At 41.4% G+C, this 20,160-nt stretch overlaps 1 protein-coding gene across 1 annotated transcript in view; it reads right to left on the reverse strand.

Annotated features, from left to right (window-relative positions):
* Nucleotides 1-20,160, reverse strand: part of LOC140120516 (enoyl-[acyl-carrier-protein] reductase, mitochondrial-like) — a 41,734-nt gene that overhangs the window by 10,232 nt on the left and 11,342 nt on the right. The window contains exons 2-5 of the mRNA XM_072139532.1: nt 17,342-17,439; nt 14,923-15,054; nt 6,111-6,254; nt 5,151-5,253 (exon numbers count right to left, since the gene is read on the reverse strand). Coding sequence (XP_071995633.1) covers nt 5,151-5,253; nt 6,111-6,254; nt 14,923-15,054; nt 17,342-17,387 — 425 coding nt within the window. The 5' untranslated portion in view covers nt 17,388-17,439. The remainder of the gene's footprint in view (nt 1-5,150; nt 5,254-6,110; nt 6,255-14,922; nt 15,055-17,341; nt 17,440-20,160) is intronic.

Here is a 20,160-nt window from a genome sequence, read left to right on the forward strand (position 1 = left end):
ACCAGACGGAGGCAGAGGTTGAACAAAAAACAACTTACAGTTCTTTATTGGAACCGACAGGAACATCAGCAACGTGCCTTTAACAAGATGGTGGAGTACTGGAGAGGTATTTGGAGGGAGCCACAGGATGTAGATAACCAGCCTGGATGCAATGGCAGGCTGGGAGGCAGCTGTGTCCTAATAGGATGCTTCAGCTTGATCCTGGATATCTTCAGGTATCACCCTTGAAGGTAGGATGATACCCCTTTCCTCACTACCTAGCTATTAGCTCCACTTCAGGCAGGGGCTAGGCTCTTCCTGCTCTGGTCTGGTGTGCTAGCTGTACAGACTCCGAAGAGTCTGTACTGGAGAGACTCCAGTCTGCTTCTGAGCTACTGCTCAGCTAACTGCTCTCTAGAATATTCTTGGCCAGGGGTTTTATTATCTCCCCTTGGTCAGGTGGTGGCTGCTCCTCCAATTACCTCTCAGCTCACAGAGACAAGATGTAACACAGATCATTGGATACTACATCATACAGATATTAACTTCTGCCTTGCCAGGCAGGATTAACCACTGCAATGTCCCCTGTGTGATGTGGTGACATGCTATGGGGCTTATTCGCAAGCACTCCTTCGCCATTGCATCGGCGAGGGTGTTGCACATGGCTGCCTGGAGCTGTTGTATCACTCCTATACACACACAGGGGGCACCAGCACCAGGAAGCACATGGAGGAGCCATTATACCTCACACAATTATACAGGCTGTCAGTCATGTGTATAGGAGTATCTCATATGCACAGGCAGCAGGAGGCCTGGCCGCCAGCACCAGCAAGCACATGGAGCAGCCATTACACCATTATACAGGCTGTCAGTCAAGCACTGGGGGGAGTGGCTGTGCCTCCCACTCATGAATAAGCTGGACAGCTTGAATATGCTAATGACTCATTGGACATCTCTCAGGTCATTTGTATACAGTTTTAGGACCTCATTGCTTAGGTTTACAGGCATGTAGAGGGACAATGAAGGGATAGAGGCAATGCTCTCTAATGGCAGTTTATGAAAATATATTTAGTTTAGGGGGTTAATTTGCCTGACAGGATCTCTTTAAAGGGGTATTCCCACAAATACAAGATTCTTAAATATACTTAGGATAATAAAATAACACATTCTCTAATTTAAGATTACTCTAAAATACAGCATTTCACAGATATAATTTCAACCTTCCTCTCTCAGTCCTGGTATTTATATGTTGGTTGTCCCTGGATGTTGGTGGAAGGACAGAAAACAGAGAGCACCTCAGACAGAAGAACTTCCTATCCAGCAGCAGTGTGCAGAAGCAACACCAGCAGCTTTACTTGCAAGATTAAAGCTCTGGAGGTGAGGTGAGGAAGGCATAGTGTTTTATTGATTAGGTGGTGTAGCGGAGCTGAGTGTGTCATATGTCATATCTATCTCAAGGGATTGAAAATTATCTTCATTGTGTAAACATCACTAGTGGATTCAAATTTGAGAACTTTCTTTCATGGGCAAACCGATCAAACTGTACAAGACTCTACTTGTAGAGCTGACTTTGTTATTTAGTATAATCCTTTCGTTTTTCCCAGAGGATCGTTTTCCAGACCCTATAGAACTATCTTGCAGGAAATCTACCATCAAAATCAAGCATGATAAACCAAGGGCACTTACTGATAGATCAAAGCATTATATGGGGAAGTTCTTATATTTGTTAGCCATGGCCTCCTTCCTACTAAAATCAACTTTAAAAATTATGCTAATGAGCCTAAAGGGCTCGGGGGGTTTTACCAGAGTTCCTTCATGCTGCAGATTTACAGATTTACTATCCCTCACAGATTCACTGTGTGATATAACAGCAGGCAGTGGGAGGGTTAAAGTCCAGGTGGACCAAAGGGGGAAGGTGAGAACGTGAAGCAGTCTGTGAAGCCACAGCACAGAATTGCTCTGATAATGCCATCCTAAGCATAATTTTAAAAATTGATTTTAGAAGGAAGAGTAACAAATATCAGACTACTGCCTGGAAGTGTCCCTGGATTATCATGCTTGACTTTGATGGTAGATTTCCTTTAGCCACATACACTCACCGGCCACTTTATTAGGTACACCATGCTAGTAACGGGTTAGACCCCCTTTTGCCTTCAGAACTGCCTCAATTCTTCGTGGCATAGATTCAACAAGGTGCTGGAAGCATTCCTCAGAGATTTTGGTCCATATTGACATGATGGCATCACACAGTTGCCGCAGATTTGTCGGCTGCACATCCATGATGTGAATCTCCCGTTCCACCACATCCCAAAGATGCTCTATTGGATTGAGATCTGGTGACTGGGGAGGCCATTTGAGTACAGTGAACTCATTGTCATGTTCAAGAAACCAGTCTGAGATGATTCCAGCTTTATGACATGGCGCATTATCCTGCTGAAAGTAGCCATCAGATGTTGGGTACATTGTGGTCATAAAGGGATGGACATGGTCAGCAACAATACTCAGGTAGGCTGTGGCGTTGCAACGATGCTCAATTGGTACCAAGGGGCCCAAAGAGTGCCAAGAAAATATTCCCCACACCATGACACCACCACCACCACCAGCCGGAACCGTTGATACAAGGCAGGATGGATCCATGCTTTCATGTTGTTGACGCCAAATTCTGACCCTACCATCCGAATGTCGCAGCAGAAATCGAGACTCATCAGACCAGGCAACGTTTTTCCAATCTTCTACTGTCCAATTTCGATGAGCTTGTGCAAATTGTAGCCTCAGTTTCCTGTTCTTAGCTGAAAGGAGTGGCACCCGGTGTGGTCTTCTGCTGCTGTAGCCCATCTGCCTCAAAGTTCGACGTACTGTGCATTCAGAGATGCTCTTCTGCCTACCTTGGTTGGCGATTTGAGTCACTGTTGCCTTTCTATCAGCTCGAACCAGTCTGCCCATTCTCCTCTGACCTCTTGCATCAACAAGGCATTTCCGCCCACACAACTTCCACTCACTGGATGTTTTTTCTTTTTCGTACCATTCTCTGTAAACCCTAGAGATGGTTGTGCGTGAAAATCCCAGTAGATCAGCAGTTTCTGAAATACTCAGACCAGCCCTTCTGGCACCAACAACCATGCCACGTTCAAAGGCACTCAAATCACCTTTCTTCCTCATACTGATGCTCGGTTTGAACTGCAGGAGATTGTCTTGACCATGTCTACATGCCTAAATGCACTGAGTTGCCACCATGTGATTGGCTGATAAGAAATTAAGTGTTAACGAGCAGTTGGACAGGTGTACCTAATAAAGTGGCCGGTGAGTGTATATCTCTACTATCTTAGCTCAGTGAACTACGGAGATCTTAGAACAATATATATATGCACCTATCAGAAATAAGAGAAGTGGCACATTAATGTGACAAATTACAAAATACTGGGTAAGACCTGGTCCCTCAAAAGATTTTCATTTTTAGTAGTTTGAATACAGGGTGAATACACCAATGTATGTAGACGTAACACCATTTTTGAAAGAGGTATTCCAAGAATAATGTTATATCCAAAAGTTTTATGAAAAAATAGCTCACCATGATGTGAATCCACCATTGTCCACTATGGAGTGCAGGGAGAGCAGGAGGATACATGTTGGCTTCGGTTTAGAAGAAAATTGAATTTCCATCACTTCAATTGTTAGAAAAATATAAAACCTTCACTTTATTTTTCTATGGCTTTACAACTAGTTTTTTATCATGTCTAAAGATCTATGCATTTCTAGCCATGTTTCTGGCTCTTAGTCATAGATCATACACCTATGTTCCCACCGCTTTGCCTGACCTGTAATGTATAACATTATTCCGCCAAGGGGAATTTGCTACATTGATTGATTACTTAGATTTATTTTTTTGAAAAACACTTTTTTATTGTGTATCCACTTGGATCGGTCTCCAGGCTATACATAGCAATTTTGTAATGGTTGGATCTTTTCATATCAGCATAAGAGATGTGTGGTTGTTTAAATCTACCTGGTGAACACAGCCAGTTGTTGTATGGATGTAAAAACAATTAATACGAGGAATGGACATGTACTTGTATACAATTTTTAGATATGTGTGTTTTGTTGAATAATAATACAAATAGTTTGATACAAATCTTTTCTCTTTTTTTGTGTTAATCAATTGGTGTTGGCTTACTATACTATCATTCACCTGGTTGTGCAGGGCTCCACTCATGTTTGTCGATTGAAGATCAGTTAAATTCATTTGTCTACAGCTGAGCTGCAATACCAGCACGGACTGTAGTCAGGTGTGGCGCTGTTTGTGGAAGAAGGCAGCCATGCCAGAACTTTTTTAGGGAGAAGATTGTGTTTTTTTTAATGGGACTGTATGTTGGAGGGGAAGATGGTTTTTACATGGAGGGGACTGGATGATGATGTACATGGAAGCAAACAGCGTATGGCAGGTCATACTAATATAGGGTATAGGGTGTTGTGGTATGACATCATCTCAGTGGGGCTGATGTAATGTACAGTGATGGCACATTACTGTGGTAACAGAGCAGGACAGTCTGTTAGATCATCACCTCAGAGATCACTGGGAGCAGAGCCAGAGAGAGATGAACTTGTTTCTTATGGCTCCGGGAGCTGTAGTACACTGTTTTGGCCATCTTGGAGATAACTCTGCCTACTTTCGACAGCCCATAACATTTTGAATCGTAAAAGCAAACTATTTAATCTCCATTTTATGGTTAATGACATAGAGTTTTGTTGTACTCATTTAGTTTAAGCATTATGAAGTTTTGTATCAGATGATTTGATTCCTGGAATACCCTTTCAAGGCATAAAATTATTCTTTTCATTGTTACATGGTGGATAAATGTCATAAAATACAGGGCACATGCCCAAAATGAATATTCCCCACCTGATGAAGTTGTTGAACCAAAACACACTTCTGGGGATGGAACTCCTTACATGACAATGATCTATGGTGCAAGGAGTTCCTGCTTTTCTGCTAAACATAAGCACCAAGACTGTATTCCTGTTTACACTCTCGGCCCTGTTGTTTAGTAAAAAAGCATCATAGATTACTTTCATGTAAGGAGTTCCGTCCCAGGCAGTATTGTCAGTCTGTGCCACATGACTCACCACAGTCCATGGTTCATGGACCGAAAACGGCAGTTTGAAACTGCCCTTACCTGTCTCTGATTATATTAATAGTATTGACCCCCATTGATGCACAAATCTGGATAACTGCTTGTCCGACAGCACTATTGGCACCATTTTGAATGACAGTGTCACCTAATTGGGTTAAAAGCAGATTTAATTGGGTTAAAAGCAGATTTTACAGCGGCAAATTCCTACAGGTTATCACTGGAATATATCATACGAGAAGAAGTCATTCAGACATTGAAATTGCAGTAAAATCATATCAAGACTCTGATAACCATAGACATGCTGGGAACCATAGAGATGCAATATAATGTTATGTTTTCCAAACCCAGAAGCAGAAGACAGAGCAGACATAATCAGGATATGTCCCTTATTACCAGTTATATATTACATTTTATCTTAAACTGTCTTCTTCAAGCATTTCTATCTGTACTGGTTTTATACTTTCCTATGTCTCATGAATCCCCACCTGTCAGATACCAGTGATGCTGGGACCTGTATGAAACGATTGCTGGATATCATCTAATAACTGCAGATGAAGATCTTTTCATTAACATTTGTTTATATTTGGATTTGATATCTCCCCCACTTTATTGGCTTTAAAAATAATCTTTCTTCTTGTTGGTGGCATATGTAAGGTATTTATCCTATGTGCTTTGTACATTGCATTTATGTAAAAGCTCATTAGATAAGGGTTAGACAAAGAACTGAAAGGAGTCATCTGTTACGGAGAAGGAGGTTGGTGACACCACCATATGCGGTGTACAAATCCTCCCTGAGCTATAGACAGGTGAATATGAATGTGACAGCTGTAAGTGTAAGTGCCTGTCAGATGTGTTTGACAACAACAGCTGTGTATTCTTTAGGAGGGATACATGCATATTTATAGCCGCTGTAGTTCTCAACTACCTACATGTGTGTTATCAAGTAGATATGGAATGAGAATTATAACTTCTATCACAATCTGTGGAAATAAGTTAACTTACCTGCCTTCAAATTCTCAAAGTCCCTAAGCATGCGATAGGCAGTGCAAGGGTTAACACTGAGTGTCGCAGCACTGAGGAGAGAGATGTCTTGACTTATAGGAATTACTTCACTGGACTTACAAACTGCTTCACTTCTCCATGTACCTATCATATAAGGAAATAACAGGAACTACATATTAATTGTCCTGTGGGGGAAATAGTTAGAAGCCCCACAGTGGTGTAAAAACTATACTGTGGTTTATGTTATTACCGAGCTATTAACCCTTTCCCTGTTTCTGGAAGTTTGTAACGTTATTGGCCAGAGCAAATTTTTGAATTTTGACATGTACAAACGAAAGCAAAATTACAGTATTAAGAATAATACGGAATGCAGACTCTCACCCTATTTTCAAAATTGCATTAAGGAATTTAATTTAATGTGCATAGGCACATTAATGTAAAATTTAGCAATTAAACACAATAATGTAAAATATAAAAACTATATACTTAACATATATTAAATGAAATAAATTAAAACATACAATGTACATAAAAGCAAAGGTTTATGCATAAATAAGGATGTAAAAATATTAAGTCAAAGTGAGCAGATTTATATATGCCTCAATACACATCAACAAAAAGTCACACTCCTAAAAATGCTAAAACAAAAGTCATGAAATATTTGGTTGGAATACACAAATGTGTGAGCGATGTAATTCTGGCAGCCTCTCTGCCACTGCGCATGTGTTGCTTCATACGCTAGCTTTATTGGCATTGAGGACATAGTGAGTTTGCGTATCTCCTCACTGCCTAGAAAGCTGGTGTACGAAATGACCTGGGAGTGGGTTTGGTGTGAATAATAATGAGCGGGGGTACAAGCAATCAAGGATTCAAACGAACAGGTGCCTGTTGTAATATGAAAGGCACAGCCCCAAGGTCTGTGATGTGCGGGCTGACAGGGAACCAGGTACATTTTATAAGCGGATATTACTAAAACTAAGTACCTTAGAGATATTGTTAGAAAAGTCCTTATTACACATGTTTTGTCTCTATTCAAACCTGTCAACTTTGAAAAAGCGTGCTCTGGTGACAGGTTCCCTTTAAATACCTGTGCAAGCAGTTTGCACTGAAAAGAATGTGCAAAGTCCGCCAAAAAACTGGCACAAGCATCTTCATAAATGTGGGCCAGTGTAAAGTACAGTGTGAGCCATTTATATGGATACACCTAAATGAAATGGGAATGGTTTGTGATATCAACTTCCGTTTTGTGGCACATTAGTATATGGAAGGGAGAAAACTTTTCAAGATGGGTGTTGACTATGGCAGCCATTTTGAAGTTGGCTGTTTTGGATCCAACTTATTTTTTTCCAATTGGAAGAGGGTCATGTAATACATTAAACTTATTGAGAATTTCACAAGAAAAGCAATTAGTTTTTTTTCTGGAAAAGTTTTCCCCCTCCCATATACTAATGTGCCACAAACAGGAAGTTTTGTAGCATTTTTGGTCTCATCAGGTGTCTGGGCCTCTTGACTCTCTGGGCCCCGTTACAGCTGCTATGGCTGTTACCACTGTAGTAGCGGTCCCCTACTTAAGAACACTCGACTTACATACGACCCCTAGTTACAAACGGACCTCTGGATATTGGTAATTTATTTTACTTTAGCCTTAGGCTACAATAAACAGCTATAACAGTTATCAAATGTGTCGGTAATTAAGCTTTAGTGTTAATATTGATTCTTATGACAACCCAACATTTTTAAAATCCATTTGTCACAGAGACCAAAAAAGTTCTGTCTGAGATTACAATGATAAAATATACAGTTCCGACTTACATACAAATTTAACTTAAGAACAAACCTACAGACCCTATCTTGTATGTAACCCGGGGGCTTCCTGTATTGTATAACTGGTTGGCTCAACCATTTGAGGTTGACCAACTACACACCTCCTTCACTAACAAATATAGTGTCTGAATCACCCCTAATGAAAAATAAGCAGGATAAACATCATGCAAAATACTGCTGATAGGGATTTTTATGCAGGGCCCCAACAGCCCTCTTGACTTTTGTAAGGTGAGTCCTAATTAACCCATGGTTGTCCTGGTACCAGGAACTTCAACATAAAACTTAGATAATATATTAACAGTTTGTATGGAGTTTAGTAACTCCACCCACATCACAAGGCCACGCCTACTTGTTTTGACCCCGCCCACAGAATGGGGCCACTTTTACAGTTTTTTCCAGGGCCACTTTAAATTCCCTGTCCACCACTGCTAACACCCTACAGGGGTTTTGTCACGTTCTCTTTGCCTGGGGGTCAGAAAAGCAGTACAATGCCTAAGATTTACCCTACGGCTTGCTGGAGTAGATTTTACTTTTATGGAGCAAGGACTACCCTAGCAGCACCAAAATAATTAAGCGGAATATGCCAAAATTATTCAGTGGTATCTCACAGCCAATTATTAAGACTGGTGTACTTCACTCCAGCCTTACTATACCCAGAGCCTAGTACAGCAGTTCCATAATCACATCTCATAGTGAAAAACATATGTTGCCATACTTGTAGCTATTCAGCTCTCATACTGACTACTGAAGCAATACATTTTATTTCATTGTATGTGCAGAGAATTAAATACAGTGAATTACAAAGTAATTTTACATTACAGCTCTGCAATAGAGCATCCCTTTAAGCATAAAATAGATTGGATTTGGAAAGTAATATTGCAACTTGATGTTTGTGCTTTATTGTTTACTGAGTGGTTACAGCATTGCTATGTGCTTATTGATTTGGTATATAGCTTGAACATTTTATTTTCTGTTGTGAATTATATTATGTTCTTGTTATTGGTATATCTGGAGGGTACAAATTCCCTATCAAGCTTCCCTATCAAGAAATCGAGAGGTGCTATATCCTTACAATTTTCCAATATTCAGTACTCGCTGCATTTCCAATGCCAGATAATATAGCAAATAATCCTTATATGTTTCATGCTTCAAACCCATTGCTTTCTTTTACTTCATATGAAGGAGTTGATAATGGCACAAGTATCATGAAGTTGGTTGGCTGGATATTGTCATGTTTCTCTAGATTACTTCAAGAGATGAGATACAGCTGTCTACTCTTGACAGCTGTGACGCTTTTATTTCAGATGCTCCTTAAATTGGATTCTCTACTAAAACTACCACCAAGTGAAATAATAGGCTCCGCTTCTAATGGATGGCAGCCCATGTTTTTCATGAATGCAATCATAGCTGCTTATATTGATGATACCAGTATGTCTCTTCAGATACTGACATTTGCCTGACACTAAAGGAATAATTATGATGTAAAGTAAAATGATTGATAGGAATGGTCATTAATAAACTCAATAGAAAGGCAAATTGCTTCCTGTTTGTTGGAGAAGTCCGATTCCATGTGCAATTGTGTTTGTACCAATAATGGGGGTCATTTACTAAGGGCCGATTCGCGTTTTCCCGGCGTGTTACCCAAATATTTCCGATTTGCGCTGATTTCCCCTGAATTGCCCCGGGATTTTGGCACACACGATCGGATTGTGGCGCATCGGCGCTGGCATGCACGCGATGGAAATCGGGGGCGTGGCCCAACGAAAACCCGAAGTATTCGGAAAAACCGACGCATTTTTAAAAAAACAGTGCAGCGGGACTCGCTCTTACCTTCACTCGGTCCGGCTTGGTGAAGATCAGTGCATTCCGGGGAACTTCAGCGCAGCAGCGCCACCTGGTGGACTTCGGAGGAACTACCTTAGGGAATCCCGGTACCGCAGAGAACGGGCCGCTGGATCGCGAATGGACCGGGTAAGTAAATCTGCCCCAATGTGTTTTGTTTTCATTGGCACAGCATTATAGATAGAACATCTCAATCTTTGGATGATGATCTCCCCAATTTTCAATCCATATTATCTCCTCCATCATGAACAGGAAAACAGGACCCCCCAGTACAACACACAGGATCCAGTTTAATTGCTTCATTGTATACAAGTGTTTCACACAAGCAGCAGGGAGTTATAACATAGGCGGTTTGGGAGGTCTAAATCTTATGGGAGGCCTCAAACCACCCACTAAACATTACACCGAGAAGGACCTTCATACATAAAATCTATGCTCTCAATACACACATGCACAATAAGTCCTGAAACCGCAGAATGAAAGCAGAAGGGATGCATTCTCCATTCTCCATCCATTCTAGTACCATGTGTAGTAAATGAATTGTAAGGGCTATAATATTCATACAGCACAGGGCCCATGGCAGTCTTTATCAAGTACAGCATTTGTTGTGAATAGAAGACCTTGACCAAGGAAGTGAGCTTGTGGATGTAAGCTTTGTATTCCATGCCATTATGGGTCTCTGAGAGAATACACTATACCACAGCTTTGTATTCAGAAAAAAGATGGAAGTATCTAATGGTTGATAACAGCTTTGAACTGAACAGTCCAGAAGCCAGGTCTAATGTGGTTGAATATTGGTGTTGTTAGTAAATGTACCTCAATGTTCCCATTACCACCCAAAACTAAGAATGTAGGAACATGCACTAAAAGTTTTCTGCCTGTGTATAATGATCAGCGCACCAAAAATCATGAATGTGTCGCTTCCCTGCACTGGTCCGACAGAGTTCACCAACTTTTTTGTGGTGCACCTTTAACATATGGCGTGCGACAGACTTTGCACGTTAAATCCTGACCGTTTTGTGGCGCAGCTGCACTAAGTACACTGCAACACAAATTAGGGGGCGCTCAGTCGGGCTGAGTGCTGGAATGCCCCCCAATTTGTGTCGCATGATTCCTAGTGCAGCTGCGCTACAAAACGGTCGCGTGCAACACATTTGTGGTGCGGACACTTCTTAAATACCTGTGCAAGCAGTATCCACTACAAAAAAAATGCGTAAAGCAACTAACACTGCAAATTTTATTTTTTTATATTCTCTTACTGCACCACTCATGGCGCCCATTGTCTGTATGTCCTGCTCTTGCAATGCCGTACGGAGGCATCATAGTGTAGCACCTTGATTTCTTATGACTGTAAGAACTAATGGAGCCACCCGACTGGTGTCATAAAACTGCTTTCCAGTTTAGTTCCATTAATTTTAGAAGATTGTGCATGCCTCCTCAAATATGTGTTTCTTATAATCACTTAACTATGGTGTTAGCAAACATGGTGTTTTTTGGGCCAAAAGAGTATAAATGATACACACTGTGAATTTCTATGAAAGGGATCAAAGTTTCATAGTTTATACGGTTGAAAAAAGACACTTGTCCTTCAAGTTCAACCAAGGAAGGGAAGGGATTGCATGAGGAAGGGATTTAGGGGAAACAATTCTATATAACATAATTCTAGATAATAATCATACTGATTGTACTGTGTTTTATGTTGTGTTTTGTAGTAGGACTATGACAATGTGCATTTACCCAGTTCTGAAACTGCTTTGTTCTTATCTATGAGCTGATTTACAACCCTCCCCTCTACTCTGAGTGACTTCTGCAGTTAGTATCCAGAATACTGCTACAGCTTTTAGTCCAGCTACAATCCTGGAATATATATAATTTCCTTAAAATTCAGGTTCAGCCGAGTGGACCTCATCTGGTAGCAATGATCCAACCCAAAATGCCAGCGCCCAGCTGCAGCCAATTAAATATTGCTGCTGGCAAAGTTGCTGGCAGCATTAACTGATTACAGGCATTAGCCATGAGGTAAGTTGAGCCAAATCTGACCCCAGTTGCTTAGGGCCGGCTCAACACGCACACACATGTATACACACATAAGGTTTTGGTTACAGAGCTCTCTAGAGCAGCTATCCAATACTCTGCATGTTTATATGGTCACAACTATTGAAGTTTTCCCTAGCAGAAAAAAGTGGTTACAGAATGGGATGTACGTATATATTTAAAGTGTAATGAATGAATTGACTTGTTTTTCTAACAGATGGTTTCAATTTATAAAACAAATATGTGATGAAGCATAAACCAATGCTACTCCGCACTTTACAGATGAAACATTGTTTAGCAACTAATACATATTGAAAGCCTTGCACTTGTGTTTGAAGCAAGCCGTCAGTGACTCGTATCTGAGGCTTATTGGGATCAGCATGATCGGGACACATGTCTTTTATGTGACAGCAGCTCAGAGATCAGTAATATTGCCCATACCTCGCCAAACCCTTTGTATTACTCTGTGACTTTGTTGTAAATAACAAGCACTGACTCATCCACCACATCCTATTCTCATGCTAAACAATACCCCACTATTTTTCCAAATGATAACCTTTTAGGAGAAATAAATCCATTTCCAACTAGTCAATAAAAAGTCAGCTATGCAGGTCTGTGTTTGGGTGGTTAAGTCAATACAATATTGGAGAATAAGAAATTGCAATATTATCTGTATATTCCACAGACTATTTTGTTTAATCATCCCTAGTGTGAATTGCAAAAAAAAAAAATTAATATCAATGTAAATCCTGTTCATGGCTGCCAGATAGTCGTAAACAATGAATTTAGATTCATTAAATGATATCCTCCTGATATTTTGTGTCTCAGTTTATTAAAATAAAAATAAAAAAAAGATGAATGGCTGAAGTAGTCACAGAGTCACTAACCAAGTCCAACATGGCTAGCACTGCAAGTTGAGGAATGCAGTACATGTCAATGAAGTGCAATGCCAAAAGTTTTCGAGTATGCTTTATATTTTTATTTTTAAAACTCATCTTGCCAAAAAAACTTTATTTTTTGGTTAGCTTAGAAAAACACTTTCATTTTTCTGGAAGTACCACATTGTTCTCAACAATGCCCCACCATTTCTTTAAAGGACTTCCGAAAGGATCATATATTGTAAACCAAGCACACTGATATGCTGGTGTGGGCCTATCTGGCAGGATCTGCTCTTTATTTAGATTCTTATACCCTGATTTTTACTAAAAAATAGTGTTTTAAAATTATGCCAATAAGTCTGAGGGGCTCTGGGCTCCATAGGTGTTAATGGAGCCCCTAAGGCAGTGGTGGCGAACCTATAGCACGGGTGCCAGAGGTGGCACTCTGAGCCATTTCTGTGGGCACTCAGACCATCACTCCAGGATAGATTTCACCATGTAGAACCAAATCCTGCAGTCCCAGGCAACTTAAGAGATACTGTTTGTAACTGTGGAAAAAGTGAGAGGCTTTTGACAGAACTGCAATGTCTTTGGAGGTCCTCCTGCTGGACCCACCATTCTCCTTCTACAAAGAAATCCCAGAGAGAAGCTACAATGAGAGTCTGCATTTGCCCTTCTTTCAACTGTATTGGTGGCTTCAGGGGGTTGATACGATTGAAAATTGCGGAAGAACAGGTAGCAATAAGTTACTGCTTAAAATGCCATGTTGGCACTTCGCGGTAAATAAGTGGATTTTAGTTGTAGCTTGGGCACTTGGTCTGTAAAAGGTTCGCCATCACTGCCCTAAGGCTCACACAAGGGAATAAGAAGATTAAGGAAGATCACATCTGCCAGATGGGGCCCATGCCAGCATGACAGTGTACTTGGTTTACAATCCATGTCACCTTGATATGTTTTTCGTGGGCCATAGAAGGAGAGCCCATGGAACCCCTGTATAATGGATATCCACATTTCAGAGATGTATAGCATGTAACAAGACTGGAATGTCTAAAGTGTGAAAACTATGCTAAGCCTGTTCCCACATGCACTTGCATAATTTACTGGACTGAAACTATAATAACTGAAACGTACATGCTGAGTTGAGTTCAGTGGTTCTAGGTTCATTACAGTAAATCTCTCAAACGCATTGGGGAAGATGTATAGGAAGTGTCTAAGAACAGAACAGTTCTAGTTGCCCATGATCAGACTTCAGCTTTCATTTTATAAACAGCTGTGTTAAAATCTAAGCTGAGCTCTGATTGGTTGTCATGAGCAACTAGAACTGCTCTGCTCTCAGATACATAACGGCAAATTATGAATGGCTGACTATTGGCTGGCTGACTGAATGCACCTCCCACTGGTTATGGTCTCCCTGGATACTGCACCTACATACGGCAGCATTGGGTGCACAGTACGTTCCTATAAACTTCTGTGGGCATACAGAATGGAAATACGTGAGAAAATAGGACATGCACTAGATTTTTATATATAGATATATAAAATATGTATGGCTATAGGTCCCCACAACACCCGTGTCAAAGGGGCCTTACATAAAGACTACTGTAGCAATTACTCTTGTGCACATTAAACCAATATATATCATCTTGATATTTTACTCAACTGAATAACAATAGCATAATTGCAAGAAATCTATCTACTATTAATTGTATCTGAAAGATCATAACAAGACAGTAAAGAGGTAATGCACACAGCGATATGAGCTCTCTAAATAGAATGATGTCATTGAAATGAAATAACACAAACAGTGATGTCACACTATATTAACAGACTGATATAACACAGAAATAATGCATGAAGTAATGTCACAGTGCAGGTATAATGTAACCAGTGATGACACGATACAGTGATTCTAACACAATGATGTTCCAGTACTGGTATAATGTATATATAGTATATAGTGATGCTACAGTGCAGGGATAATTCACACAGTGACGTCACAGTACAGAGGAAATGCACACAATGGTTCTATAGATCAGGCATACACTTATGTCACAGAACACGGTCAATAACGGCACTGAGTACAGGAATAATGAATTCACTGGTGGCACAGTACAATGACAATCTACTCCGCACCACAGGAGTAACGTATACAGGACTGCTACATAGAACAGAAAGGGGGTATTCAGAAAATGCTATTTTTTTAATATTTATAATAAATCTACTAATCTACTTACCAAAACCACAATCAACTGGTATAACCCATTCTCCAGGTTTGATTCTGTGGACATCACAACCAACTTTTATCACCTCCCCAACACCTTCATTACCACCTATTGCTGGTAAATGTGGGAGAATCCCATAGTTTCCTGTGTAAAGATGGTTGAGGAAGTCAGCAATAAAGTAAATAGAGTAAAAGGGGTTGGCGACTCTTTTACATAAAGTGTACTTATTCTGCCTTATTAATAATCCCTAAATGTTCAATGAGTGATTCTTCCTGCTGCTAACTTTAAGGGGTATTCTCGTCTGGTTATTCACATTCAATTTCATTAATCTGCCATATATAATTACCGTATATACTCGAGTATAAGCCGACCCGAGTATAAGCCAAGACCCCTAATTTTACCATCAAAAACTAGGAAAACCTATTGACTTGAGTATAAGCCGAGGGTGGGAAATGCATTGGTCACAGACCCCCCCAGTATGTAGCCAGCCAGCCCCCTATAGTATACAGCCTGCCCCCAGTAGTATACAGCCTGCCCCCAGTAGTATACAGCTTGCCCCCAGTAGTATACAGCCTGCCCCCAGTAGTATACAGCCACCCCAGCCTGCCCCCAGTAGTATACAGCCTGCCCCTAGTAGTATACAGTCTGCCCCCAGTAGTATACAGCCTGCCCCCAGTAGTATACAGCTTGCCCCCAGTAGTTTACAGCTTGCCCACAGTAATATACAGCCTGCCCCCAGTAGTATACAGCAAGCCCTTAGTAGTATACAGCCACCCCAGCCTGCCCCCAATAGTATACAGTCTGCCCCCAGTAGTATACAGCCTGCCCCCAGTAGTATACAGCTTGCCCCCAGTAGTTTACAGCACTGCCCCCAGTAGTATACAGCCTGCCCCCAGTAGTATACAGCCTGCCCCCAGTAGTATACAGCTTGCCCCCAGTAGTTTACAGCTTGCCCACAGTAATATACAGCCTGCCCCCAGTAGTATACAGGCCAACCCAACATTAAAAAAAAATAATAAACTAATATACTCACCCTCCGTGCTGGGCGCCGCCATTGTTCTCCCCAGGACGGCAGGCACATAGTATGACGCTCCGCTGCTGATGTCATACTAGGCGCCGCCTGGGAGAAAAACATGGTGGCGCCCAGCAAGAAGTTAGAGAAGAAAGAAGACGAGCGCGGAAGCCAGAAGAGGACCCGCACGGACATCGGGAGAGCAGCGCTGCAAGTCGGGGCCACCGGAGGGTGAGTATATAAGTTTATTATTTTTTAAATATTTTTTAAGTATATATGTGTGTTATGACTTGTATATAAGGCAAGGGGAGGTTTTTCAGCACATTTTTTGTGCTGAAAAACTTGGCTTATACACGAGTATATGTGGTAGATGTTTTTTTAAAAATTTACCTGCGTTAAGATAATTTCTCAGAAATGTAGTGAAATGGTCCCTTAGAAACAAAACTGTGACCTTGGATACGGCCACCTCTGCTGTAGTGATTGCACAAAAAAGCAAAAGGTGTTTGTATATGGAATGTCCTGGAGTTACTGCAGGTCTCACAGCCACCGTGTGGTAATGAACGCTGAATCCAGGTGGTCAGGCAGGACTCAACAGCGCATGTCTGGCCACCACTGAAAAATGTGAGGTGGCCGTATCCAAGGAAGCCATCTCTTTTCTAAGGGACTACATGGCAACATTTATCTTCACACAGGAACATTTTTTTTTAAATAACATCCAATTGAAAAAATGTTTACATATGGCAAATGAATTCAATTAAATGTGAATGCTCACATAAGAATACCCCTTTAAGTGCAGTCTGCAGACTCTCAATGAGTATTTGTTTACATGTCTACGCTCTGATGGTTAAGAGGGGCCTGCAGCAGCAGAGTTATGGCTAATCCTATTACCCCCAATTCTTGTGTCTGTTAGTGGGAATGGACTGAGAGAGAGAGACAGACAGACAGACAGACAGACACAGTGGGAGTCGCCATGAGGATGGACTGGAGAAACAAGAAACAGGAAGTTGCATATATATGCAGAGGGCAGCTGTCGGGAGAACAGGCAAAGGCTAAAGCTCTCAAAGGAGAGAGAGGTACAGGTACATGTACATGCAGATAAATGTCTAATGGAACTGATTTATTGCAAAGTGGGCAGATTCTTTAACAAGCGGTTACAATATAACCTAGTAACATGGCACAACTACATCACGTATTATATATGTATTATATGGCCTAATGCAACAAAAGGACATCTATGTAACATTATATGAGAAGCTGGTGTTAGTGGGACTGCAGACTGCAGGACAAGCTGATAAAAAAATCATAGGTAAATCCCATAATTCCCAAAAACTACTTTACTGATGTATACACACTGGACTATTCAATATTTGTTGAATGATTAAGATACATTAATGACTAGGATCTCACTGAGCAACTCACCTTGTACCATGTTAATATCTGCAGGATTAACTGGAGCAGCCAACATCCTTACATGGACATCTTGATCTCCTAAGTGAGGAAGAGGGGCTTTCTCCAACCTGCAAATAAGATGAAGAATAGAATTTCTGGAACAGCTCTCATGCTGGGACAATTTTAACTGGCATTTTACTGTACATACAGTATTAGACGTGTATTAGTATTGCATGTATGTCACTGTATCCATAACGTATCCATATAAGATACAGTGGGCTGGCAAATTATGAATGGCTAACTATTGGCTGGGTGACAGAATGCACCTCCCAATGGTTCTGGTCTCCCTGGATACTGCATGTATATACACAATACGTTCCCATAAACTTCTTTGGGGCATACGAAATGGAAATACATGAGAAAATAGGACATGCTCTATATTTTATATGACTCACTTATGTTATGGTGGGCAATAGAAACTTGTAAATGGATGGCCGTATTGGCCATTGAAATGAAGGGGGTTGTATGCTACCCATATGTAAGGCTGTTTATATGGCCATTTTCATATGTTGGTGTGAATGCAGCCTTAGGATACTTTCACATTGCTGTGTACCCATTCGGGATCACCCCTCACCTCTCGATAGCAAAGCACAATGCTTTGGCCTCCATGGTGACGTTTATTGGGTATATAACCCCACAATGTCTGTGTCAAAGGGGCCTTACATAAAGACTACTGTAGTAGTTTCTCTTGTGAACATTAAACCAATGTATATCCTCTTAATATTTTACTCAACAGAATAATAATAGTATAATTGCTACTATGAATTGTATCTGAAAGATGATAACAAGTAAGAAAAATTTAGGAACAGAGAATATTTATAGCAGTAGGTCCTATGCAACAGCTTTACATTATATCAATTTATATTCATTTTGATGGAACAAGGATTCTAACGTCACCCATCAGTCACTAATGCCTGTGATATATGGTGAGATTACGTATAATTATTGGTAAGTCCAGGCCCTTCTCATTGGATCAGTGGGTTCTGATTTTTCTTATGTATCAGCGACTAGGCATTGGATCCTAGACAACAGATTGAGAATATTAAAGGGTTTATACCAAGTTAGGAATTTAACTCCTTTAAAATGGTAACAAGCTAATCGGTGAGGGTCCAACTGACCATGAGAACTGGACCTCCAGAAGTCTGGATAATGGGGTCCAGTTCTCAGTAATGCTCAGAAATTGCAGATAGCGCTAAGCTATCTCCAGCACTCCCGAGAGAGTGCTGTGCTTTGCAATTTCTGACACTCCAATACTACTAAATGGAGCCACAGAATTCATGCTTGACCTGAAACTCCAGACATTAGTGAGAACAGGACCCCTGTTTTCTGGGTTGCTGCAGGAAGGGGAGGGTTCTGTTCTTGTGATCATGGGGATCTTATCAGTCGGACCCTCACTGACCAGCATGTAATCCTGTGGATAGGTGATAAAGTGCTAACCTAGTGCAACCCTTTTAAGCGTGGTATTTGGACATTTTTGAGTGCTTTGTGTTATGCTTTCTCTTATTGTTGCCAATAGCACCTGTATTTATTGTGATATTTCTTGTATGATTTTCTGATTAGTAAACTGGGCATCTTTTATGTGATATTTCCTTGCAAATATAGAATGCTTCATCACTGTTTGATCTAAACGTTAGCTCAGTACATATACTGGAGGTGGGGTAAGACTGCAGGGCCAGTCTGGTCCGCCGGGGGGGGGCGGTGAATCCACCGGTGAACCCCCACTCCAGTCACTATGGCAGGTGCCCCCGATTGGATCCATGATGGGACCCTGCCAGTGGCTGCAATAGTACTTGATGCGGCCGCATCAAATACTATCAGTGACTGCAGCCGAAACAGTGAGTGCAACACCGCCGGGTGCTTTCTGCCATTTAGACGCCAGATGCCATCATGATGTCATTGCATGGCTGCATCGTGATGTCATTGTGCAACCGCGCTTCTCTCCCAGCAGCACCAGCAACAGGAGTCTGACACAGGATCATGTGAGGTAATTTATTTTTTGGCAAAAAGGGAGGGGCGGGGCCTTAATAAAATATGGAGGGGAGGGTGGGGGCCTTAATAAAATATGGAGGGAAGGGGGGGGGCGCTTTATAATATATGGAGTGGGGGGGGGGAGATAGCAGTGTGTATTGGGTGCGGGCCTTAATAAAATATGGAGGGAGGAGATGGCAGTGCATATTGGGTGGAGGTCTTAATAAAATATGGAAGGGGGTGGCAGTGTGTATGTGGTGGGATCATTAATAAAATATGGAGGGGTGAGATGGCAATATGTATGGGGCAGGGGCCTTCAGAAAATATGGAGGGCGGATGGCAATGTATATAGGGCGGGGGCCTTAATAAATAAAGGGGGATGGCAGTGTGCATGAAGGGCCTTAATAAAGTATGGAGGCGGGGAGGAATGGCAATGTCCACAGGGGGCCTTAATAAAATATAGGGGGTGCGCCTTTAAAAAATATGGAAGGGGGAATGGCAGCATGCACGGGGGGCCTTAATAAAATATTGACGGGGGTTGGAAGTGTGCATGGGGGGGCCCAAATAAAATATGGAGGGGGGAATGGCAATTTGAATGGGGGACTCAATAAAATATGGAGGGGGAGGGAATGGCAGCATGTATGAGGGGGGCCTTAATAAAATATGGAGGGGGTGGCGGTGTGTATGGGGGGCCTTAATAAAAATGGAGGCGGGAATGGCAGTGTGTATGGGGGGCCTTAATAAAATAGGGAGGGAGTTGGCAGTGTGTATCAGGGGCCTTAATTAAAATTGGGGGGGGGGTGGAAGTGTGTATGGGGGGC

This window comes from Engystomops pustulosus, chromosome 3, assembly GCF_040894005.1.
Source record: "Engystomops pustulosus chromosome 3, aEngPut4.maternal, whole genome shotgun sequence".
NCBI classification, from domain to species: Eukaryota; Metazoa; Chordata; class Amphibia; order Anura; family Leptodactylidae; genus Engystomops; species Engystomops pustulosus.